At 39.6% G+C, this 27,355-nt stretch overlaps 1 protein-coding gene across 5 annotated transcripts in view; it reads right to left on the reverse strand.

Annotated features, from left to right (window-relative positions):
* Positions 1–27,355, reverse strand: part of Pibf1 (progesterone immunomodulatory binding factor 1) — a 191,505-nt gene that overhangs the window by 77,103 nt on the left and 87,047 nt on the right. For all 5 annotated transcript variants that reach the window (XM_052732598.1, XM_052732599.1, XM_052732602.1 and 2 more), the window contains exons 11-12: positions 4,650–4,815; positions 1,686–1,836 (exon numbers count right to left, since the gene is read on the reverse strand). In XM_052732598.1, the coding sequence (XP_052588558.1) occupies positions 1,686–1,836; positions 4,650–4,815 (317 nt within the window). The remainder of the gene's footprint in view (positions 1–1,685; positions 1,837–4,649; positions 4,816–27,355) is intronic.

Here is a 27,355-nt window from a genome sequence, read left to right on the forward strand (position 1 = left end):
TTAGTAAAGCGACAGAGAGACATTAAGCAGGCTATGACAGGGTCAAGTCTGTATTTTACAAAGATCACTGGACACCAGTGAAGAAGCTGCAGGTAACTCTGGAATCTCCTGCAGTTGTCAGACACTGACCGTGACAATGGAAAATAAGGCAATGATAGGAATGAAATAAAACACAGCTATAAAAAAAATATAGCTAGGTGCTGGTGGCTCACGCCTTTAATCCCAGCACTCGAGAGGCAGAGGCAGGTGAATCTCTGTGAGTTCAAGGCCAGGCTGGGCTACAAGGTGAGATCCCAGACAGCCAGGACTGTTACAGAGAAACCCTGTCCTGAAAAAACAAAAAACAAAACAAAACAAAATATAACCCTTCCATGCAGTGTATCCCAAATAATGAGAACCTTACCTAGATTCTAATTCAACTCAAGCGAAGTTTAAAGACCCTTTTATAAGAAAGCCAATTCTGAATTTTGAACAGAAATAAGTACAGCTATAGTAATTGCTAATTTGAATGTTAATTTAAAACAACCCTTAAAATTTAAGACAAGACAGATGAATATGGTGGCACAGGCCTGTTTTCCCAGCTCTTGAGAGGCCAAGGCAAGGAAGATCACAAGTTCAAGATCAGCCTGGGCTAGTATGGGCTATGAGAAATCTGTCTCAAAATTAAAACATACAAGAACAAAAAGGACAAACCCGGACCAAGTCGGTTGCTAGAGTGTTTAGCTTGTATGCATAGAGCCCAAAGTTCAATATCCAGTCCATGTGACATTAGCAAGGTGCAGTGTGCTCTGATCATCAGCAACTGGGCTGGCAAAGGAAGGAGGTTCAGGAGCTCAGGGTCATCCTTTATACAAAACAAGTTTAAACAAGTTTGAAGCCTTTCTGTCTCAAAAAAAAAAAAATCAAGACAGTATGATGGGAGGGATAAACACATGAAAATTAAACATCAAAGATTATAATCCAGTGTACTACTGAATTTCAAAATTCATGTATCATCTCTCTTTTTAGTTATTTCTCATCTCCAAGGTTTCATTAATACATAACTGAGGTTGGCTTAGAACTGGACATCTTCCTGCTTCAGTTTCCTGAGTGGAGGATAACAGGACCGTGTCCCCATGCCCACTATCAGCTTTTGGTGTTGCTGGGGCTTTGGTTTTCACTGCCGTGCTAGGGACCAAATCCAAAGCTTGCACAGAGTAGAAGAGCACTCTACCAGTGAGCGACATGGCAGGTCCTGAGGTAAAAATGTTTGCAAACTTTCTATTCCTAGCTCCCGACACAAAGAAAATTTAGTACTTATAGAATGAGTCAATTAAACACATAAAATCTACCAAATTTAGCCTGTTTATTCTTTTGGTTTTTCGAGACAGGGTTTCTCTGTGTAGTTTTGGTACCTGTCCTGGAACTCACTCTGTAGACCAGGCTGGTCTCGAACTCACTGAGATCTGCCTGCTTCTGCCCCCTGAGTGCTGGGATTAAAGGCGTGTGCCACCACTGGCTAGCTCGTATTTACTTTTTTGAGTCTAACTATTGAAAATTTATACCAAGTAATACAGAAAATAGAGAACACTCTTTACAAATGATCAGCATTTACATTTTAAATCACTATATACCAAGGTATTTTTAGAAAGGATGCTAGCTTTCCTCTGTCCATGGTCCAAGTAAAGGGGGTGGGGCAGACTTACTCTCTGCTGTTTGCATTATTATCTCGTCAAGCTCTTTTTCCAGTTTCTCGTAAATGTCTAACCTTGCCTGATGCTCGGAGTTCTGTGCTTCGAGTTCAGTAATGCGTTTTTCAGAAGAAGACTGGAGACTATAAAATTCTTTAGTTAAAACCTAGTAGTGGAAGAAGAGAATGACAAAGGTTCAAAGAGGTAAGAATTCCTCAGGCTCACAGCTCAAAGAAAGAGATGATGCAGAGATATATGTATGCTTTTTCTCCTTTCAGCTATTTACATGTTAAGAAAAAGCAGTTCAACTAAGAGGACTAATGAGGAAATCATGAATTTATTGCCAAGTAAAAAATTCTGGTGCTTTTAACTGAAGGTTATAAAATGCTTTGTCAATAATTATATCTGCTGAATATAAACGAATTTAGGGGCAAGATTAATATTTGCTTGTTAGAGTTCAAACAGATGCAGCCGTGTGAAATCTACCTAAGATCAGTTAGGAGGCAGTCAGCACAGAACTGTATAAAAACAATGTAAGGAGCACTCCAGCTTTCCATTACTCAGCCTGCACTGTCCAAGCTTTTAGCATTTTTGGTTTCCTAACAGGCTTGAGTCCAAATCAAAAAGTAAATGTAAGTCCCACATAGGGCAATAGCAGAAATGTCTTTGCAAAGAAAGGGTTTCTTAAAAACCTCTTTAAGAAGGATCAAGAGATGCAAATTCTTTGATTATTATTACGTAAGTATATGACAACCTGCTGAGTCCATTTACCAACTTTTTTTTTAAAGCTAGTGTGGGGCTTGCCAGACAGCGTGGCAGATAAAGGCACTTACTGCAGTAAGTCTGGTGCCCTGAGGAGTTCAGTCCTGTGACCATGTACAGGTGGCAGAGAACATACACAACTGTCCTCCAACTTTCACAGATGTGCAGTGGCACAGATGTTCACACAGACACACATCATTCACACACACAATAATAATAAATTCAAAAACTTATTTTGCCAGGCATGGTGGTGCATGCCTTTAACTTGAGGGGCAGAGGCAGGTGGATCACTGAGAGTTCAAGGACAGCCTAGTCTACAAAGCGAGTTCCAGGACAACCAGGGCTGTTATGCAGAGAAACCCTGTCTCGAAAAACAAAAAACAAAAAAAAAATTATTTTATGTTTATTTTCTGGTGTCAGGGATTGTGCTTGCTAGGCAATAGCTTTGCCACTGAACTACGTTCACAACCCAGTAATAAAATTGGTAAGAGTCAGTGTATGTAGTTATATGAGGAGCTTTATCCATCTACTATGAAAAAAGTATATATATATATATATATATATATATATATATATATATATATTTTTTTTTTTTTTTTTTCTTCAGAGCTGAGAACCAAACCCAGGGCCTTGCGCTTGCTAGGCAAGTGCTCTACCACTGAGCTAAATCCCCAACCCTGAAAAAAGTATATTTTATCCATTCTGAAATCCTAAAATATCACTTGATTCTATGACACACAGCTGTTTTTAATGTGACCAGAGTGAGATTTATAGTGTTATGTTCTTCACTATTATAAATAACACTGTGATGAGTATCTGTTCATGAAGCATTTTATATATTTAAAATACAGCCTAACAAATACACAGTGCCAAACTGTTTTCCAAAAACAATATGCTCATCTAGAATGTACAGATCTTTTAAAGTAGTGTTGAATGATAGATCAACAAATACAAAATCCATACATTTAATAAATTAGAAACAAATCTTAGAATTGATTTACGTTATAATTTGGGGAAATGCTTTAATACTTGATTAATTTTCAATTATGAAAGGTTTAAAGTTTTCTTGGATTCTATTTTTCTGTGTATGAGTGTTCTGCCTAAGTGTATGTCTATGCCAGCAGAGGCCAGAAGAAGGAGGGCACTGGATCTCTGTAACTGGAGTTAGAGACGGTTGGGAGCCACCAGGTGGTGCTGAGAACAGAACTCAGGGCATCTGAAGAGCGGCCAGTACGGTTACCTACTGAGTCACCTCTCTCTTCAGGCCCCAGGAGAGGCTTTTAATTGACCAGTTTTCAGTTTCATTATCTTCCATTTTGTATTGACCTATAATTATATGTTTTCATAACTAAGTACATTCATATGCAGAGAGAAAAACTAGAAATGTAAAATGCTTAGGTTAAGCTGCCATCCAAATACCATGTAGTTTAAAATGTAATAAATATTTCCTCTCATTTCTTTAGAAAATTCTTAAAAAATATTGACTAATCTCTATCTGTTCTTCCACTTGTACCACAGAATTAGTTTGCTGGATTAAAAAACATGCTGAAAGCTGGCCCAGTAAGACGGCTCGGCTTCCCAAGTTCCACACTGCGGAAGGGGAAGAACTGATTACCGTAAGCTGTCCTCTGACTTCCAAATGCCCTCTACCTTGCACACAAGCATGCACACACACGCACACAAAAGTAAACAAATGTAAAACTTTACATGCTAAAATAGTAGAAACAGTTTTCTTGATGAAAACTGGAAAACACAAAATCCCAGCGACCCCCTTTCAGAAGGACTGTTTTGTCTCCCACACACCGTTATACTTCTATCGCTTTCTTCATAGCGACTTCAGCTTTCTTACAGAAGTATTCCCAGTAATTGAAAGCTTTTGGTGGTTAGTATTAAAGAAACCATTTCTAAATTTTTTTAAAAAACAATTTTAGTCATTTTTGGTGCACGTATTTCTGCTATTCAGATATCTTTTCTTTCTGTTTTTAAAACAAGGTCTCATTACATAGCTCTGGCTGGGTATGTGGCCTCAGACCTGTCACCCGTCTCAGCCTCCAATGTGCTGGGATTCCAGGGGCGATAACTCCTCCTGGCTTAATTTCCTCATTTTGTTGTGAGGATAAGAGAGAGTTCTCTAGGAAGAATGAGGCTCTATGTAAATACCATACTTTGGAAGCTTACACACTCTGCTTATGTCACGGGAAAATTGCAGAAAGGTACCTCCAATTTCTTCTGATATTTTTCACATTCCAACTGGCACTGTGTGAGATTTCTTGCGGTTTCCTCTTGCAGGAGTTGAACACGTTCACTTTCAAAGGACTTCAACTTACTCTGATGGAGAAATTCAGATATTCTGCTTTCTGTACTTAGCTGGAGTTCTCTGTATCTGAAAGAAGAGAACGTGATGGCTATCTAGAGGAGCTGTGAGGGTTTATGGGAGCACCAACCTCACTTCTACTTTCCACACCACCATGTTATGATTGCGCAGTTAATAATTTATCTTTATCAGAAATCAGCTTTTATAATTTAGTTAGGCATATGTATGGGACTATGTACTAAAAATACCTACTTGAATATTATATGGAATTTATGTGCCAATTACCAAATGGTATATTTAACAACACAGATGGGCCATTCTCTTTATTTCATAAGTATAACTGTAATAAAAATAATTCTAATTAACATACAAGTATGCTACAGCATACTCTAAGTTTGAAAATATTCCATGTTGATTGTGTTCTAAGAGAAAGCAAAGCAGACACTGTATACTTTTTCACAGAACCCCTACGAATCTAGTAAAATGTTATTAAAATTCACTTACTCAAATAGTGAGCTAGTATTATCTGTAAGAGATAATGGGACTACACTAGACAAAAGGTTGTTCTTTTTCTCTTAAGGAACTTACAATTTTCTGGGGAAGACAGGAAAATAAACATGAAAATCCAAGAGTGGTATGACTGGTTTAATATGATAATCTCGAGGTTTGATGGGAACACACAGAAAAGAGACCAACTTACTTTCTCTTTCTCTTTCTCTCTCTCTTTCTCTCTCTCTCTCCCTCCCTCCCTCCCTCCGTGTGTGTGTGTGTGTGTGTGTGTGTGTGTGTGTGTGTGTAATCTAAGAACACGGCCTTTAATGTACATGCTGAAGGCCACTTCAGTCTTGGTGCACTTTGGAAATAGTGTCTCACATGCAGGCTAGAGAAAGTTGCAGGCAGTGCATATACTATACCTTGTAACAGCAAGGCTTTAAGAAAAAGTCAGTTTTTACGCTGTTTTGGAAAGCCCTAGCATTATGTATGTGAAAAGTTCTTAAAATTCCATTAGAAATACTGTTTTAGGGGTTGGAGGGATGGTTCCGCAGGTAAATGCTTGCTGCAGAAGCACAAGGACTTGAGCTCCCATCCCTAGCATCCCCAAACAAAGCCCCGATGGTACACATTCATTATCTCAGCACTGGGGAGACAGACAGGAAGATCTCTGGTGCGTGCTGCTACACAGTGCAGCTAAATTAGTTCCAAGTTCAGTGAGAGACCCTGCCTCAAAAAGTAAAGTTAAGAGCAACTGAAGAAGACACTTGATACTGACCTCTGACCTCCACACCCATTCACAAGTGTACATCGTGCCCTCAATACATGTGTACACAAACATGCACACAAATACTTTTTTATATGGAGAAGCACATATAGGTAAAATTATATGTTGAAATATAGTTCTTAAACCACAAAGCTCACCCTTTTAGGTAAGGAAAATTCAGGAGTATTTAATAAATTCACAAAGTTATGCACCTGATACAACATTTGTAGTGTGTATACATGTGTGTGCACATGTGTGTGAAGGTCAAAGGTAAAGCACGCACACCATTCCTTGGGAACTTCCCATCTTGTGTTATGAGACCAGGTCTCCCTGAGACCTTTCATTGATCAGGCTAGGTTGGCTGGCCAGCAGGTTCCACATTCAGGGATCTTCTTGATTCCTTCCCAGTGCTAAGGATGACAAGTGCGTCTCTCCATGCCTGGCTTCGTAATGTGTGGCTTTCGGAGTCGTTCTCTACCCATTCTTTCTCTGACTTCGACAACTACTAATTTTTTTTAAAATAAATTTGCTTACTGTGAAGGTCTCAAATAGATTCATATATTTAGTGGTGTTTGATGTTTTCAAGTTTCCCTCATATTGTAGCATGAATCAATACTTCATTTCTTCTTATGGCTGAAGAACATGCCACTTTATGGATATACCATATTTGTTTATCCAATTAACAGTTGATGAGCATCTGAGCTGTTCCTGCTTTTGGGCTATTATGAGTAATGCCACTATGAATATTTGTATGCAAATTTTTATAAATATGCTTTCATATCTTGTAGTCAAAAGGAAACCATATTAACTATTCAAGGAATTGTCAAACTATTTTCCAATAAAGTTGCATCACTTTATATCCCATCAGCAACAAAGAGCTGACAGTTTCACCAATTTCTTTTAACCTTTATCAATGTCTACGTTATCACAGATATTCAAATGGGTTTTGAGTGATACACATTAATCATGCTCAAAAATTTATTAATTCAGTCCTTTATTGTAATAGAAATGTCTCTTTACTCTTTAGGTCAGGTTGTATTGCAAATTTAAATGCATAAAACACATGAAATCATCTAGCATGATGTCACACACCTGTAATCTCATATTGGGGAGCATGAGGATAGGGAACTGAAGGTCATCCTAGCCTACATAGCAAGTTCAAGGCCAACCTAGGATTTTTTGAGACTGTCTCAAAAAAAAGAAAAAAGAAAAAAAAAATCAACCCATGCCAACCACCCCACACCAAACCATCATGTCAATACTTTTTCTGAATGCCAAACTGCAGGACATATATAAACCACGTAACTCAAGTAGATATGGAAAAGCAATTGAGAATGAGGTACTGACCTTTAAGGTAATTTGTTTTGGAAAGACTCATCTGAGAAATTGGCCTTTTCTGGGTTTAGACCACTTTAGGTGTTTTTGATACCAATGGCAGCTTCAAACAGGCGATTAGACTAGCTCTAAGTACCACCTGCTCTTATCCACTACCTGGCACCTGAAAATTCAGTTCAGCACTCATGTTCCTTCCCTATATGAAAACACAAAGCAGCAGATACCATTCAGACACTTGGAATATAGGCACCTCAACAACAGAAAACAAGAAATGTCTCCTAGAAATCCGAGTCCAGTTTAGGCACGGAGCTTCTCCAAAACCAAATGGTAATTCTCAACACGAATTGATTTTCATATTGTTGAAACAGGGAAAGAACTCGCCTTCAGTCATTAGGTCTTTGTAATGGTCCTGATGATTTTAATTTGCTAAATTGACCTGAGAAGCGCTGAGCAAACATAATAGCTACAAAAGCAGGTCTAACAGCGAGGAACTAACTGATGACGTCAAGAGTTAGGCCTGCAGTTTCAGGTGACTCCCACTTAACTTGTTTTGCTCACATAACCTGTTGAGTTCTCCACTGCTGACTCAGACCTCTCATCTCCGCCTCTCACACTGCACACTTACTTGAACCAAGTCAGTACTGTCCACATAACAACTTCATGTTTGGCATTCTACTTGAGCAGAGTAACCTTGAGAGGTCAAATTTCCTATGAAGCGCAATCAGAATCTCTACCTCTCCTCGCAGCCGTCCTGTCCTGAGCCTGGTATCTGGCTACATTTGTCCTTATGATTTTTTGTAACTGGTTCTAGTTTTCATAAGAGCCACCGAGACATTAAACACTACTTCAAAGCAAGAACAGAAAGTCCTAGAGTGAACTGTTTAAAGAAATATTCACTGCAACAGAAACTTAAGAGCTAGAAGAACAAAGAGCAAAAAGAAGAAGCAAAAATCTGCTGTTACATAGGAAGCTACAAGAAAGTTAAACCTCAAAAAAAGTCTTCCAAGTTGGGGCTGGGGGAGAGCCGGTCAGTAGTGTTTGCCTCACAAGCATGAGGAGGCCAGTCGTATTCCTAGAGTCCCCGGAAACCAAAGCTGAGTGGGTGGTCTGAGCTTACAATCCCAGTCCTGGGGAGGCAGATGTCTGCAGCTCCCTACTCAGGCAGCTCAGCTAATACTGTATTATGTGAGTAAAAACCAAGCCCAACCCATAGACCTGGACCAGAAGAACAACACTTGAATTTGTCCTTTAACCTTGAGAAGTGCCAGGACGCCGGTGTGCACACAAACACACACACACATGCCCAGCACAATTAAAGGGGGTGGGGGGAAGTGCTGGCAACAAGATCGTAATGCTAAGTAACATCTATTTTCAGACCTTTGCCCTGGTTTTCTTTTCTTTTCTTGTTCTTTTCGCCTCTCCACCCCAGCTCTTTGAGATAGGATCTTCTCCAGGTTAGGCTGGCTCTCACTGTGTAGGGCAAACAAGACCTTGCATGCTGATCCTCCTGCCTCTACTTCCCCAGTACTGAGATTACAGGGGTGTGCCACTGCACCAGGAGTCATTATTCCCGCCCCTTCTGCCTCCCCTACCTCTCCTTCTCTTTTTCCTTCCTTCCTTGCCCTTTTCCTTCCTTGTTGGCAACTCAAGCGCTCTTCTTCTAAGCCTCATTCTTCCCATTATGAAACTGATTTCATTTCAGTTCTTCATTCAAATGAGAAATGACTGCCTTTTCAACTTGGTCTACAAAATATTTATGCCTCCCCCTACATTAAAATTGGACATGTATTCGGGAACACAACTACCTAATCTCAGTTTGCAGATGAGCAGTGTATGGCAAAGTACCCAAAATGTATTGTATTCAGTGGTAATGTTCATGTAGTCACCACAACCAGGAAATGATCCGCATATTAGGAAATTTACCAGCTGCTCCTGTTTGGAAGTAGGACGAGGAAATGGTTGAGGCAGAGCACTTGTCTGAATACAGCAGGACAACAGTATAGAAAAGGGAGGCGGGAGGCAGGAGGCGGGAGGCTGGAGGTGGAAGGCGGGAGGCGGGAGGCGGGGCGGTGGTGGCGCACGCCTTTAATCCCAGCACTCGGGAGGCAGAGGCAGGTAGATCTCTGTGAGTTCAAGGCCAGCCTGGGCTACACAGAGAAACCTTGTCTCAAAAAAACAAAAAAAAAGGGGAAAAAAAAAAAAAAAGGGAGGCCGGACCTCCTGACTCCAGGCAGTTTGGCGAAAGTTAAGCACAGTGGCAGCATGAGGGAGGGATTCTCAGGAGCTGTAGGAAAAGTGCCCGCAGACAAGGGAACACTGCTACAGTGCTTTAAGATGGGCCACTACCGGGCATGTTCCTTCTAATTCTGTAAGTGACTGGGGCAAAGGCTTCTGGAAGCCATTCTGTACTTGAAGGCAATCTTCAACACAGAAATGTCCCTGGACCTCCAGCCTTTGGTGCCTTTAGCTGCAGGAAATGGAGCTGACATGGGCAGAAGCTAACAGATCTAATCAGAGGAGAACAAAATCTTGCTCATAGCATGATTGCTGCTTACATTTCCATTTATTTCCCTCTTCCTTTGCACAAGTAATTTATCACATTTCGTTTGAATTGTGTGACAAATTAAACCAAGTCTTAGGGTAAAACCCACTACTTCCAACTCCATTTCTCCTTGTAGGCACAACCAGTTACCACTTTTCTTTGTAATCCTCTATAGCACCCCCCAAACACACACGTATCGTGTATAGAAGGGCAGACTCCAGTCTCCATGACTCTCTCTCTCTCTCTCTCTCTCTCTCTCTCTCTCTCTCTCTCTCTCTCTCTCTCTCTCTCTCTGGTTTTTCAAGACGGGGTTTCTCTGTGTAGTTTTGGTACCTGTCCTGGATCTAGCTCTGCAGACCAGGCTGGCCTCGAACTCACAGAGATCCACCTGGCTCTGCCTCCTAAGTGCTGGGATTAAAGGCGTGTGCCACTGCTGCCTGGCTTGACTCTTTCTTATCTACAGCCCCTTTCCTCACTTTACATTCCTTGGACTACTTTATTTGGCTCATATTAGTTTATTCTTTTTATTTGGCTCACATTAGTTTACAGTGTGAACACAGTCATGATTAATTCCATCTCACTGACTAGTTCTAAGCTGAGAAACACTTAGATGGTGCTTGGACATGCTGCTGAGTATTCATGCTTTTTCAAAGAACATCCTAATTACTGCCTGCTGTGCACGAGTGAATGTTTCCATCATGAAGCAGCATTGTTGGATCACATATTTAGAACTCTGGTATGCTAGCCAGGTGTGGTGGAGGTCACCTTTAATCCCAGCACTTGGGAGGCAGAGGCAGGTGGATCTCTGTGTTTGAGGCCAGCCGGTCTACAGAGAGAGTTCCAAGACAGTCAGGGCTACACAGAGAAATCCTGTCTTAAAAACCAAACAACCAACCTACCTCCCCCAAACAGCCCAACCAATCAAACAAAATACCCCTTTTGTATACTGTCCAACTTTATTCCTCAAATAGTTATATCAACATAAGATGGTACCGGAAATATATAAATGATGGTTTTTTATCTTCACAAAAATTTTCATTACCTAGAAAATATTTGCTATGTATGTTTTATGAATTAACCCTTTAAATATTGCTTGCTAGCTTTCTCTTTGTATAATTTGCAAAAATCTTTTTATGTACTGAGGATAAATCCTCCACTTAGTAGTGGAGGATCTGCCTCGTGTTTATTCATTCCTCAGGAAAACACACACACACACACACACACACACACACACACACACACACACACACACGGCAAAACAAAACTTTCCATGTTATTAAGTACTCTTATCAATGTTATTTTTATCTGTATCATGACTTTCTACTCTATTAATTCCTCTACCATTAGACATTTAGTCTCCTCCCTCATTTCTTGCCGAATCCCTCCCATCAAACAATCCCAGTTTATTTGCCTAACATTATAATGAGCTTTCTTCTGAATCATGTTTGAATTTCCAAAAGCAAAATACATGTTTTAAGGAATCAGGTTGCTCTAAAGACCCTATTGAGCAATACCAGCATAATTTAAAGTTTATGGGTCATTAATGTTCTAACTTTGGTAGAGAATATTCTTATTTGTTTCTCCATCCTCTGATATACTTCTTTTCAAAGGAGAAGACTGATTCATCATTTTCACACATATTTGGATACTATTTGTGGATGTCACTAAATCACAAGAATTTATGTTATGAGAAAGATCCTAAAGAAATGATAGTGAATGTAAGGGGAAATCTTGGAAAAGTAGGGGAGAGGGGAAGTTTTACCTCTCAGGGTTTGACTTAGAAGTAATTTCACTAATGGCAACTCCAAATTTTGATAGGACAAATCACAACACTTAGCAGGTAGAGGAAGGAGGGTCAAGAGTTTAGGGTCATTCTCAGCTATATAGTGAGTTCAAGGCTAGCCTGGGCTATTTGAGATACCATCTCAAAAACAAAAAACAAACAAACAACAACAACAACAAAAACAAAAACCCCTCCCAAACCAAAACAAAAGAATAATTACTATTTATTAGAGATTCATTTCATGTTGATGTTCAAATAGAAAACACTATGTGATATTGTATTTTTGTCCATACATACCTAGAAACCAAATCAAAATTCTTTTAAATGAAAAGTGGGGCAGCAATTACAGGAGCTTAAGGATATCCCCATGAAGTTATACACAAAGCTCTGGTCACATGGGTCTTTCCTTCAGCACTATGGACTTTTCCAAATTGAAAAGCAATCAAGTACGGAAAACTGAGAAAACTCCCATCAGCATGGAACAATGATTACCATAGGGCATGAGAAAAGAATGTAAAAGGCAGTGGATATCTGTGCAAACGTTTCTGTCACTGCGATTTCTTCAACCAGTTAGCTTCGCAGCTGTAATACTACATCTGTCATTTTTGGCTTGCAAGCTAATTCTTTAATGAATGTGAGAGATATTTTTTTGCTGAGTTAAAAACGCTGAGTATGTTTAACAACTGTACCATGGATTTATGAGAATTTCAAGCATGCGTTTAGAGTAATTCAATGCATCTATCATATCATGATCAAATAAAATTGTAAGGCCATTAATAAAATAAACACTATGTAGTAATATTTGGCAACTTTGTTAAGGCAAAAAGTAGGTTTTCCAGGTATGTACTTAACTGATAAAATAAAAGTACTTAACTGAAAGAAATAAAGGAAAGGAATGCTGTCTTAAAATAAACCAGAGCATGCAGGACAGAAACTTTCAGAGTAAAACGTTTTCTAACAGTGCTGCTTTCCGTTTTGTCTTTTCGGGAAACGTGACAACACTGAAGATTCAGCCTGACCTGTCCTTTGAGCCAAGAGTATGCACTGTATTTGTGTCTCACTGCACTCAAAACTCCACCCCACGCTCTTTTCACTGTTTGTGTGTACAAAGAAAAGAATGAGATATATGAACTGCACCTAAAACCATCATTAGAAGAACCCCCCCCCTTTTTTTTTTTGCACGGCAGCACGCGCCTATGAGGCTCTCTACGATCCCTGCTATCCCAGTTACTCAGGAGGCAGGAGGACTAGAGGACTTGAAGTCAGCTTGGTGAGGCTGCCCTGTCTTTTCCTAACAAGACAACACAGCAGGTGGTGCACAGTCTGTGGCTGCCTGCTGCCCCTCAATGCTGAGTCTTAGGTTCAGTCCTTAGGACTCCATCAAAAGAGAAAGAAAGGAGGAGGACGCCCCTCTGGAGGCTGCTTTGCTGACAAACGGCATGAAGCAGTGACAGATAGTAGCAGGGTGGAGGCAAACCACAGAATACAAAGTCCTGTAAGATTCAAAGGGAGTAAAGAAGTCACTGGTGCTGATTTCTGGAGAAAAGTCATGTCCTTAAAAAAAAAATCTTAACTTGCAAGAAATGGTTCAGAACTGCAGGAGAACACTCCTCAGTGGGGATTTAGAAATGAGAGTCCTGGGTTTTCAAACCTCTTAGGTTTGGTAACCTGGATCATTCACGGGATTTCTTTCCAAATGGAAAGGATGACTCCTGAGTGTGGTTTTATATAGTCCAGTCTGGGAAGATCACCTGAATTATCTGTACAATTTCTAAGAATTCGAAATATCATGGCTCTGCTTTAGGCCAAATTAATCAAAATCTCTAGGGACCAAAAAAAAAGTTTTTTTTTACTTGTGTTGGGGGCAATTAAATGAGCTAAGACAAGCAAAATGGCTACAGTGGTGTCTTACACTCAAGGAAAATATTTGTTTCCTTGAGTACAGAGTTCTTGTCTAGTTCATATTTGGATGCCAGCATCCAGTATATTAGTGGATATACTTGAAATTCATAATGAATCCTTACTGAAAGAACTAAGACTTTCAGGTGTTGTAAATTTTAAATTGCTAAATAGGTTAATAACAGGCTACAAAACAAAACCTCAGAAGCCAATCTGATAAAGGACAATTTTTTTTTCTACAGGATGACAAAGCTAGTGAGTTAAGATGATTAACCTAGGGTTACGTGTCAGTGTGAGATAAAAACAAATTATACGGAAAGAAGAAAAGAGAAAGCAAAAATGATTACAGGTTAGGTATGACTGAGCTATAAGAAAGATTAAAGTTGCTAAAAATGTACAGTTTGGATAATGATAATGATGGTAGAAAGACATGACAACATTCTAGAAACATTTAACAAACAGAAATGCAAAAGAAAGACCAATGCAATATGATAGAACCTAAGTTCTGTAATGAGTTAACATAATGAACCCTGTCGTGAGGACCCACAAAACAATAAAAACAAGAGTGAAGAGAATAAAAATACAGTGATGAGAAGAGCTCAACTACTTCGGTAGGTCACACTCCTCATCTCTTCATTTCTCATATGAGAATTCCTGGACTAGGCAACTACTTCTCAGTTAGTCTGTAAAGTGCTACCTTGTGACTTTCAAACAAGGAGACAGTAGATATACCATGCCAGCTAGGCATTCAGTGAATACATATACTCTAACCATATATTTATTTTTTTCTGCCTGTTCATCAAATGAAAGCAGCTTATAACATTACAAAAAATATTTATATGCCTAGGATCTAATCATCTATTTATGGCTATAGGCACATGAGCTTGAAAATGAAGTACCTAATATAATTATATGAACTAAAAATTATGAGTTAAAAGTAAACATTTAAAGCAACCTATAGTTCATTATTTTGAAGAAATAACTTTGCAAGTATTTGGGGGGAGGTCTCTCGTTTTTTTTTTCTTTTTTAAAATAGAGTCTCATGAACTTCCTATGTAGCCAAGGATGCCCTTGAATACCTGATCATCATGCCACTCCCTCCCAAGTGCTGGGAATACAGGCCTGTACCAATCTGCCTCCATATGCTTTTCCTGCTTTCACACCCACGCTGGCTTTCTTTTGTTCTTTAGGATGGAGGAAAGTTGGTGTATAACCACTGTTGTTTTCTTTCCTGTGCTACTGCAATCATAACTCAAGTTATAGTATATACATGTAACCATACACACACACACAGCATATACAAAACGATATATATCCAATGTCCAGCGATGTTAAGTATGAAGAGAGACAACTAGAGTAGGGGATGAAAGTGTGAAGGTACATAACTGAAAGGTGAAGAAGGACAACAGGAAAGGGTGCTCCACAAACTCAGGAATAGCTTCCCATCCAAACTGAACTCCATGCACTTCTGTGCTCTTTCTATATCGAGAGACAAAACATGAAGTTGAGTGGATAGGGATGGGGGAAGATCTAGGAGGAGGTGGGGGAGGGGGAAGAATATGATCAATATGTACATTGTACAAAAAGATTAAAGAAAAAGAACAAAGCACACAAAAGCTCTCCATAGGAAGAGGAAAAGCTTCATTTGGGGTCAGGAGTTGAAGGTTCAGGTCAGTAGAGTGTGGTGGACTAGAGTAAGAAGGACTAGGGAGAATAGCTATTTCCCTTGCTGTGAGCAAAGACAGCTCCATGCTTTCTGAGCATTCCCAGTCTGTACATGAGCAGAAGAAAAGGCCTTCCCTGAAATAATCCTTAAAAAGGGCATGCCACTTCTTACTGATGTCCTTTTGGTCCTTCGCATTGAGTATTCATTCACTCATTATTTTGAAAGGGAGAATACAGGATAGGAAAGACACAGCTGATTGCAAAGATGATATGGGATGTGAATTCTGAATGTTGACAATGTTCACTTAAAAAGTAAGGCACTGGTAAAAGCAGAAAGGAAGAACACACTAACTGGTTATTCAATACCAAATGGTCAGTCCTGAAAACATACATACAAGTAAGATTATATGACTGAGCAGGTTGTATTTACGTAGCTAGGAATATTATGTATGTATATACCAACAATTAATGAAGAAGAGGCCATAATTTGAAAGATAGGAGGGGCATATGGGATGTTTTAGAGGGAGGAAAGGGAAGGGGAAATAATGTAATTACTATAATCTCAATTAAAAATAAAAAGTGGAAGCACTGGTATGTAATACACATCTGATACTTATGTCTACAATAAACCTTGCAACCACACTGAAAATAAGTTTTAAAAATTTTTACTAAGAAAACTTAGCAGTTACAGTTCAAAGTTCATAAACACACTAGGAAAAAAAAATAGTCTGTCCTAGTTGCCGGCCAGCAGGGAAGACTCATGCGGGCAGGTTATCCCATCAAAACCCCCCATCGGACTCTGCAATCTACAAGACCCACACCCAACACCAAACATACCCATCCCCCTCCGGCCCCACTGACTTCCTGAGACACAGAATCTGTCAGCTCTCACTGGAACAAGAGGTGAGTGACTCTTCTCCCACCCAGGGTCCCACCTCTAGGACATAGGCCCTGGGACACAACCAGTCCCCGGGAACTCCCACCCATCGCTGCCCCAGTTGCAGGCCAGCAAGGAGGATTCCTAAGGACAGGCTCCCCCACCAAAATTCCCCATCGGACCCTGCAAGCTACAAGACCCATGCCCTACCCCAAACCTACCCATTACCCTGCGCCTCCAGTGGCTTCCTGAGACACAGAATCTGGCAGCTCTCACTGGACCAAGAGAGGCTTCCTGAGACACAGAATCCACCAGCTCTCATTGGACCAAGAGAGGTTTCCTGAGACACAGAATCCACCAGCTCTCATTGGACCAAGAGCCCTGATAGGACCAAGAGTGGCTCCATGAGACACAGAATCAGCCAGTTCAGATTGGACCAAGAGCAGCTCCCTGAGACACAGAATCTGCCAGTTCCAATTAGACCAAGAGCTAAGCTTGGACCCAGAGTGGCCCCCTAAGACACAGACACAGCAAGCACAAATTGGACCAAGAGCAGCTCGCTCAGACACAGGTACCTCTTGCACCTATTGGAGGAAGAGATGGGCAGATGCCAGTGCAAAAATACATACAACATCATAAAGAGCAATATGGCATCACCAGAACCTAGCAGTTCTACAACAGCAAGACCTGAATATCACAATGTAGAAGAAGCAGAAGAAAGCGACCTTAAAAATAACCTTTTAAAGATAATAGAGGCCTTTGAAGAGGAAATGAAAAATTCCCTTAAAGAAATTGAGGAAAAGAAAAAAAAAAAAGAAGAAATCAATAAATCCATTAAAGAAAGCCAAGAAAACCATGAAAAAGCAATTAAACAGGTGAAGGAACACAGTTCAAGACCTGAAAATTGAAATAGAAACAATGAAGAAGAAACAAACCAAGGGAATGCTGGAAATAGAAAATCTCAGTAAATGAACAGGAAATACAGATGCAAGCATAACCAACAGAATACAAGAGATGAAAGTGAGACTCTCTGGTGAGGAGGATACAATTGAGGAAATAGATTTGTAAGTCAAAGAAAATACCAAAACCAAAAAAGTCATAACACAAAACATCCAGGAAATCTGGGACACCATAAAAAGGCCAAACCTAAGAATAACAGGGATAGAAGAAGGAGAATACCAACTCGAAGGCACAGAAAATATATTCAACAAAATCATAGAAGAAAACTTTCCCAACTTAAAGAAGGAAATATCTATGAAGATACAAGAAGCTTAGAGAACACCAAATAGACTAGACTCCCCTCCCCCATAAAGGCCCCTTGCCACATAATAATTAAACCACTAGACATACAAAATAAAGAAAGAATATTAAGAGCAGCAAAGGAAAAAGGTCAAATGACTTATAAAGGCAGACCCATCAGAATAACACCTGACTTCTCAATGGAGACTCTGAAAGCAAGAAGGTCCTGGACAGATGTAATGTAGACACTAAGAGATCATGGATGCCCGCCCAGACTACTATATCCAGCAAAACTTTCAATCACCATAGACGGAGTGAACAAGACATTCCAAAACAAAACCAGATTTAAACAATACCTATCCACAAATCCAGCCCCACAGAAAGCACTAGAAGGAAAACTCCAACCTAAGGAAGTCAGATGCACCCATGAAAACACAGGCAATAGATAACCCCACAACAACAAATCCCAAAGAAGGGAAATACACACACACACACACTACCATCAAAAGAATGACAGGAATTAACAATCACTGGTGATTAATATCCCTTAATATCAATGGACTCAATTTGCCTATAAAAAGATACAGGTTAACAGAATGGATATGAAAACAGGATCCATCCTTCTGCTGCATACAAGAAACGCACCTCAACTTCAAAGACAGACACTACCTCAGAGTAAAAGGCTGGGAAAAGACTTTCCATCAAATGGACTTAAGAAGCAAGCTGGGGTAGCTATCCTAATATCTAACAAAATAGACTTCAAAATGAAATCAATCAAAAGAGATCAGGAGGGATACTACATATTCCTTACAGGAAAAATCCACCAAGATGAACTCTCAATTCTGAACATTTATGCTCCAAATACAAGGGCGCCCACATATGTAAAAGAAACATTACTAAAGCTTAGATCACACATTAAATATCACATATTAATGGGAGACTTCAACACTCTATTCATACCAATGGACAGATCTGCCAGACAGAAACTTAACAGAGAAATAAGGGATCTAACACATGTTATGACTCAATGGACTTAATAGATATCTATAGAACATTCCACCCTAACAAGAATATACCTTCTTCTCAGCAACCCACGGAACCTTCTCTAAAATGGACCACATACTCAGTCACAAAACAAATCTCAATAGATAAAAAAAAATTGGAATAATCTCCTGTATTTTATCTCACCACTATGGCTTAAAGTTAGATTTAAACAACAACAAAAATTACAGAAAGCCTACAATCGCAATGGAAACTGAACAATACTCAACTGAATCAACAATTGGTCAAGGAAGAAATAAAGAAATTAGAATTCCTAGAATTCAATGGAAATCAATGTACTACATACCCAAACTTATGAGACACTGTGAAAGCAGTGCTCAGAGGAAAATTCATAGCACTAAATGCCCACATAAAGAAGATGGAGAAATCTCACACTAGTGACTTAACAGCACACCTGAAAGCTCTAGAACAAAAAGAAGCAAACTCACCCAGAAGGAATAGATGTCAGGAAATAATCAAATTGAGAGCTGAAATCAATGAAATAGAAACCAAGAGAACAATACAAAGAATCAATAAAACAAAGAGTTGGTTCTTTAAGAAAATCAACAAGATAGACAAGCCCTTATCCAAATTAACCAAAAGGCAGAGAGAGAGAGCATCCAAATCAACAAAATCAGAAATGAAAAGGGAGACATAACAACAGAAAATGAGGAAATCTAGAGAATCATCAGGTCATACTTCAAAAATCTGTACTCCACAAAATTGGAAAATAAAAGAAATGGGCAATTTTCTGCATAGGTACCACATACCAAAATTAAATCAAGACCAGATAAACAATTTAAACAGACCTATAACCCCAAGGAAATAGAAACAGTCATTAAAGGTCTCCTGACCAAAAAAAGCCAGGAGCAGATGGTTTCAGCCATAGAATTCTACCAGAATTTCAAAGAGGAGTTAATACCAATACTCTTTAAATTGTTCGACACAACAGAAATAGAAGGAACATTACCAAACTCTTTTTATGAGGCTACAGTTGCCCTGACACCCAAATCACACAATGATGCAACAAAGAAAGAGAATTACAGACCAATCTCTCTCATGAACAGTGATGCAAAAATACTCAATAAAATACTGGCAAACCAAATCCAAGAACACATCAAAGAAATTATCCACCATGATCAAGTAGGCTTCATCCCAGAGATGCAAGGATGATTCAACATACGAAAATATCTGTCAATGTAATACAGCATATAAATAAACTGAAGGAAAAAAAAAACATGATCATCTCATTAGATGCTGAAAAATCCTTCAACGAAATCCAACACCCCTTCATGATAAAGGTCTTGGAGCGATCAGGAACATACCGAAACATAATAAAGGCAATTTACAGCAAGCCAACAGCCAACATCAAAGTAAATGGAGAGAAACTCAAGGTGATTCCACTAAAATCAGGAACAAGACAAGGCTGTCTGCTCTCCCCATACAATATAGTACTTGAAGTTCTAGCCAGAGCAATAAGACAACATAAGGAGATAAGGGGATATAAATTGGAAAGGAAGAAGTCAAACTTTTGCTATTTGCAGACGATGTGACAGTATACATAAGTGACCCCCAAAATTCTACCAGGGAACTCCTACAGCTGATAAACTCCTTCAGTAATGTGGCAGGATACAAGATTAACTCAAAAAAATCAGTATCTCTCCTATATACAAATGATAAATGGGCTGAGAAAGAAATCAGAGAAACATCACCCTTTACAATTGCCACAAGTAATATAAAATACCTTGGGGTAACTCTAAGCAAGTGAAAGACCTGTAGGACAAGAACTTTAAGTCTCTGGAGAAAGAAATTGAAGAAGATATCAGAAAATGGAAAGATCTCTCATGCTCATGGATAGGTAGGATTAAAACAGTAGTAAAAATGGCAATCTTACCAAAAGCAATCTACAGATTCATTGCAATCCCCATCAAAATCCCAACACAGTTCTTCACAGACATGGAAAGAACAATACTCAACTTCATATGGAAAAACAAAATACCCAGGATAGCTAAAACAATCACGTACAATAAAGCCACCTCTGGAGGCATCACCATCCCTGACGTACAGAGCTATAGTAATAAAAACAGCTTGGTACTGGCATAAAAACTGACATGCAGACAAGTGGAATTGAATTGAAGACCCTGATACACACCTATGAACACCTGATTTTGATAAAAGAAGCCAAAATTGTACAATAAAAAAAAAGAAAGCATTTTCAACAAATGGTGCTGGCATAACTGGATGTCAACATGTAGAAGATTGCAAATAGATCCATATCTATCACCATGCACAAAACTCAAGTCCAAGTGGATCAAAGACCTCAATATAAAATCAGTTACACTGAACCTGATAGAAGAGAAAGTAGGAAGTACTCTTGAGCACATTGGCACAGGGAACTACTTCCTAAATATAACACCAGTAGCACAGACACTGAGAGCAACAGTTAATAAATGGGACCTCCTGAAACTGAGAACCTTCTGTAAGGTAAAGGACACAGTAAATAAGATGAAATGACAGCCCACAGAATAGAAAAAGATCTTCACCAACCCCACATCTAACAGAAGGGTGATCTCCAAAATATATAAAGAATTCAAGAAATTAGACATCAAAATACCAAATAATTCAATTAAAAAATTGGCTACAGAGCTAAACCGAATTTTCAACAGAAGAATCTCAAATGGCCAAATGGCATTAAAGGAATTGCTCAACATCCTTACTCATCAGGGAAATACAAATCAAAACGACTCTGAGATACCATCTTACACCTGTCATAATGGCTAAGATCAAAAACACTGATAACAGCTCATGTTGGAGAGGATGTGGAGCAAGGGGAACATTCCTCCACTGTTGGTGGGAGTGCAAACTTGTACACCACTTTGGAAATCAGTATGGCGGTTTCTCAGAAAATTGAGAATCAATCTACCTCATGACCCAGCTATACCACTCTTGGGCATATACCCAAGGAATGCTCAATCATAACACAAGGACACATGCTCAACTATGTTCACAGCAGCATTATTTGTAATAGCCAGAACCTGGAAACAACCTAGATGCCCCTCAAAGAATGGATAAAGAAAAAGTGGCACATACACACAATGCAGTACTACTAAGCAGTAAAAAACAATGGCCTCATGAAATCTGCAGGCAAATGGATGGAACTAGAAAAAATCATCCTGAGTGAGGTAACCCAGACTCAGAAGGACAAACATGGTATGTACTCACTCATAAGTGATATAAAGCAAAAGATAACCAGAGTACAACCCACAGCTCCAGAGAAGCTAGCTAACAAGGAGGACCCAAAGAGGGTCACATGGATGGCTCTGGGAAAGGGAAATAGATGAGATCTCCATGAGTAAACTGGGCATGGGGGTGGGCAATGGAGGGTAGGCGATGGGGGATGAGAACATAAGGGAACAGGAGGGTAGACCTGGAACAGGAATGGAGTGGGAGAACAATGAAAGAGATACCATGAAAGAGGGAGACATCATGGGGATAGGGAAAAACCGGGGGCTAGGGAAGTTCACAGAAATCCACAAGGATAACCCCAGCTTAGACTACTAGCAATAGTGGAGAGGGTTCCTGAACTGGCTTATGCTAGTAATCAGGTCAGTGAATACCCTAACTGTCATCATAGAGCCTTTCTCCAGTAACTGATGGAAGCAGATGCAGAGATCCACAGCCAGGCACCAGGCCGAGCTCCGGGAGTCCACTTGAAGAGAGAGAAGAGGGATTCTATGAACAAGGGGCATCAAGATCATGATGGGGAAACCTACAGAGATAACCAAATCAAACTAGTGGGAACTCATGAAATTTAGACTAACACCTGTGGATTCTCCACGGGATTGGACTAGCTCTCTGCATAATCAAGACAGTTATATAACTTGATCTGCTTAAGGGGCCCCCTAGCAGTAAGATCAGGATATATGTCTGGTGCATGAGCAGGCTTTTTGGAGCCCACTACCTATGGTGGGACACCTCGCACAGCCTTGAGGCTCTGGGGGGTGGGGCTTGGACCTGCCTCTACTCAATGTACCAGGCTCTGCTGACTCCCCATGAGAGGCCTTACCTTCTTGTAGGAGGGAATGGGGAGTGGGTTGGGGAGGAGAGGCTGGAGGGGTGGGAGGACGGGAGAGGGGGATCTGTGATTGGTATATAAAATGAATAAAAACATTTCTTAATAAAAAAAATAGACTTGAACAGCTCCTGGTGAATAAATATGGAAATTCAATTGCAACACCAGCTAAAAAACTGAATCAGAGAAAAATAAAGAGCAGCAAGGATGGCCCATTTTAAGAAACCGTTAGATAACTCAAAACTCCTCATGCTATCTTTGAGGTTGATGAGATTTAAGTATTGCTGCATGTCACATGATTTTAAATATTTATATGTTACTATATTAAGCAAGAATGCTAAGGGCTGGACTGGATGAATCTACTTTACTACCTGTATGACTATCTTTATAAAGTGAGAATAACAGCAGCAATAATATTGCTAGGTTGTGGGTAAGATTAAATGAGTTCATATTACCGAAGTGCTTAAGAAAGGGAGAAAACTGAACATTCAAATTTGCCAAGAGCTTTTACAAAAAGCAAAAATATCTCATAAGAAAACTAAAAGGCAACTTCAAATGTTTTTCTGGCCACATAATTCCAAGTTTTACTTTGGTCAACATGTTTCCTTCTATATACTTACTATGATGTCTAATTTCTTAGAGAACTTTGGAAGCAGAGTTTAGTTTCTCTTCTAGCCAGTGGAATGTAACATCTTCTCCTCACTGGGAAGAATAGCTCCCTGCTCAGTCATAGTTTTCTAGTGCACAGTTAAAGAGTTGCATGGGAAAGAGGTGCTGATATCTGGTGAGCATTTACGAATGGTGACTGACCACTCATACTGTGACTGTTCTGAGGGGAGAGGGACAGTGATCCCTGCTACTTGTATGGTGCCGTTGAGAAGCTCACAGTAACACTTTTTCTATAGAAGGCCAAGAGTAAACATTGAAGGCTTCTAGGTCATAAAGTCTCAATTATGAGACAACCCAATTGCAGATGTAGCATAAGCAGTCATACATAATATACAAATTTGAGTATTCCAATAAAACTTTATCTAGAAATACTGATATTTACATTTCATAAAATTTTAAAGTATTATGAAGTATTATTGTTTTGATTTCTCCCCAACAACTGAAAAATACAAAGATCATTGTTAGTCTGAATGCTATAAAAACAAAACAAAACAAAACAGATGATGGGCAGGATTTGGCCTGGGGAATCACAGTTCATCAATCTCTGATTTTAATTCAGAATCACTAGGATACTCACTGAAAGCATGCTGAACAAGTCCAGGATGTCAGACTTACTTGGAATAATTTTTTTCAAATCTATACATATGTGGTCATTCTAAGATCACCCTTTTCTTTTTATATTTCAGTTATCTCTAATGCTTTTTGTTCTTTTGAAATATCCAGCAATCTGTCTTCACTTCTAGCTATGATTCATCTGCTGCTTCTCTCGTAACTCTCATGTAGAATGTCATTACTCACAGGTCTCTTTTTTTTTTTTTTTGATTTATTTATATGGGTACTTTGTCAGCATGTACATCTGCACACCAGAAGAGGGCATCACAGGCAGTTGTGAGTTGCCATGTGGGTGCTGGGAACTGAACTCAGGACCTTTGGAATAGCAGTGAGTGCTCATAACCACTGAGCTATCTCCCCAGCCCTCCCACGTCTCTTCTGTATTACACTCCTTACAACTGTTAGCTTTTGTTTCCTTAGCATGTTGAACCTGCATCTTCAATAGGACAAAACCATGGCAGGGAGCATGCCTATCTCATTTTAACTTTCTTTTGTGTAATTTTTGGGTTTTAGTATACACAATGATGGTACATTATGGCATGATACTGTGTTTGCATCCCCCACATGCCTACTTCCCTCTCGCTGGTGCCTTGCCTGCTCCAAACAGCCCTCCCTTTGCTGTCATGCCCCATGAATTCCATTACTCTCTCCTTTCCCACCCTGTCTTCACTTAAGAGCTCCTCTTCTTATGATCCCTTTACACACACACACACACACACACACACACACACACACACACACACACACACACGAGTCCCCTTTCTATAACCCCCCAAAAGCACTCCTGCACTCATAAATCTTAAATCTGCACATGAGAGGAAACAGCACATGTCTTCCTGAGAAACTGTCTTCTTTTACTAATATTCTTAGGGTATGCAGAGTCCTTTTCATTTTGTGAACCCATTTTATTTGATGATTTTTTTTTAAAAACCAAGGGTTAGGATACAACTAATAAGGACTTCTTCTAATACCTTCCTGTCTACCATAATACAGTTTTGAAAGATCTTATAGATTTCCATTTGATCACAAACAAATTTAAAAGAAATCATATACTCTTATATACTTTTAAATCATATGGAATTACATTATGAAACAGAAGTAGAAGGATGGGAAATTCTGAGCTACAATATACTTTAAAATTATTTTTTTCATTTTATCTTCTATGTATATGTGTGTTCTGTCTGTATGTATGTCTGTGCACCACATGCATGGAGTGTCTCTGGAGGCAGAGAAAAGGTCACTGAATCCTAAGGGATTGGAGTTAGACAGGGTTGTGAGTGGCAATATAGGTGCAGGGAATCAAACCTGGGTCTTCTGGAAGAACAATCAGTGCTCTTAACCACTGAACCATCTCTCCAACCCTAAAATACACTTTTATGTAACACAGCGACCAAAGGAGAAGATTCAAGGCAATTTATTAAATACTTTAAACTGGAAATAAAAATATAACAAGAATATGTGCAGGATTATAGCAAAATAATGCATACATGGAAATCTGTAGCATAGGCAGTATATATTAGAAAATCAGTCACCTGGCTTCCTGCTTAAGAAATCAGAGAAGAGTGAATCAATCTCAAGAGAGCACTAGAAGAGAAATGCCAAAAATAAAGATGCCAAGAACAGGAAAGTCATACAGTAAGAATGCTATATGTGGTCATATATAGTAGTTACAGTTTTAGGTTTTTTCAGGGGGGAAATTCCACTCTAATTTCCATGAGTACTTGCAGCTCTCTCTCTATTTTATGTGGATTTGTGTGTGTCTGAGTGTGCATGTGTGCACCATGTGCAGTCAGTGCATGTGGAGACCAAGTGAGGGCACCGGAGCTTCAGGTGGTTGTGAGCCGCCTATGTGGTGCTGGCAACCCAACTCGGGTCGTCCCAAAGAGTAGCAAGAGCTCTTAATTGCTGTTTCATCAGCTCTTGTGTTTCTTCTTTAAGGAGGCATCCACACATCCTTTGGCCAAGTTGAATTATTGGAAGCAGCAAAGTGTATTACCTACTTAAGTTGCAAGAGTTCTAGATGCAAGGCATACATTATCCACATGTTTTATATTCAAATATTTTCCTAAATAATTTCCCCTTGTAAAACCTTATTGTTAATATTGAGAAACAATTACAATTTACATGATTACCTTGTATCTTGCTAATTAGTTTTAGTAGTTTTCTTGTAGATTCTAGCCATGGCATTCTAAAAACCAAGCTCCATGCATCTTAATTTCCTTACATAAGAAGGAGAGATGAGGTGAGTGAGAGTGTGTGTGTGTGTCTGTGTGTGTTTGAGAGAGGGAGAGAGAGGAGGGAGAGAGGGAGAGAGGGAGGGAGGGAGGGAGGGAGGGAGGGAGGGAGGGAGGGAGGGAGAGAGAGAGAGAGAGTTGCAAGTTCTCATCACTTAAATTCCTCTGGGGTTTCAGAGCTATTATTACTGATTTACTTCAGGATTGTTGACATGTCTTATTGTTTTGTTTTTTCCAAGACAGGGTTTCTCTGTTGTGTAGTTGTGGCTATCCTGGAACTCAGAGATCCGCCTGCCTCTGCCTCTGCAGTGCTGGGATTAAAGGCGTGTGCCACCACTGCCCAGTCTGTTAACAAGTCTTAAATCTTTCTGGACCCTTCTTCCAGAAGTGAAATATTTATTTCCACTTGTCTACTGTATTTCTACATTTAAACAGTGCTTTAACATTTCAAGTAGAAGTCCTAGGAGAGATGAAAGGGGAAGATGCACTCATGCTTAGACTTTTTAGCTAGAAAAAGTCCCTAAGTTAGAAACATGGCCTAAACTCTACTGCTGAATATGATCTCTACATATCAGAAATGTTTTTCTCAGACATAGGTGTAGTGACGCATGCCTTTAATCCCAGCACTTGGGAGGTAGAGGCAGATGGATTAGAGTTTGACGTCAACCTGGATTGTATAGTGAGTTCCAGAACAGTCAGGGCTGTTACACAGAGAAAGTCTTGGTGGGGGGATCTTCTTCTCGGGATTGGGATGGCAAGAGCAGATTGGAACAACTGCTACTGACCCTAGATGATTGTGCAATCAGGCTTCTCATCCCTATTCGGGATGCCATCACCCTGGTTGTTACCGATCACCTGGCTTTCGTGCGTTTTTGAGTCACCCAGGCACTACTGCCAGGGTAATTTTCTTGGATGTGACTGTCATCAGGTCAGCTGTTCACCGTTCACCGAAGTGAGTATAGATTCATTATCCTGATATTCCAGTACTAAGTAAAATCAAGCTGTCACAGGCTTATCTCCTACTTACTTTTATACTCTCAATTAGTTTAATGATTAACCCGTTCTTTCCTTGACAATTCTTTACCTTTGTTCCTCTATATTCAAGCTTATCATGCTTTTGAAATGCTCTTATCCTATACCTTCATGTTAAAATTCACAGTTCAAATGCTTGTTTCTTATACCAACTCCTCTATACGGCAGCCAGAGGTGGAGCGGGCAGAGAGAGGTAGTAGGTAAAGGGAGTGAATTTAAAAATACTGATACATAAATATGAAGATACCATGCAGAACCCCATTACTTTGTATGCTAATCTAAAAAAATTAGTTAAAAACCACACATGGACACTCCTAGCCTACTACTGGCTCCTTATGATATATCATTTTA

Source organism: Peromyscus californicus, unplaced genomic scaffold, assembly GCF_007827085.1.
Source record: "Peromyscus californicus insignis strain IS unplaced genomic scaffold, ASM782708v3 Scaffold_12__1_contigs__length_115047231, whole genome shotgun sequence".
In the NCBI taxonomy this organism is placed as follows: Eukaryota; Metazoa; Chordata; class Mammalia; order Rodentia; family Cricetidae; genus Peromyscus; species Peromyscus californicus.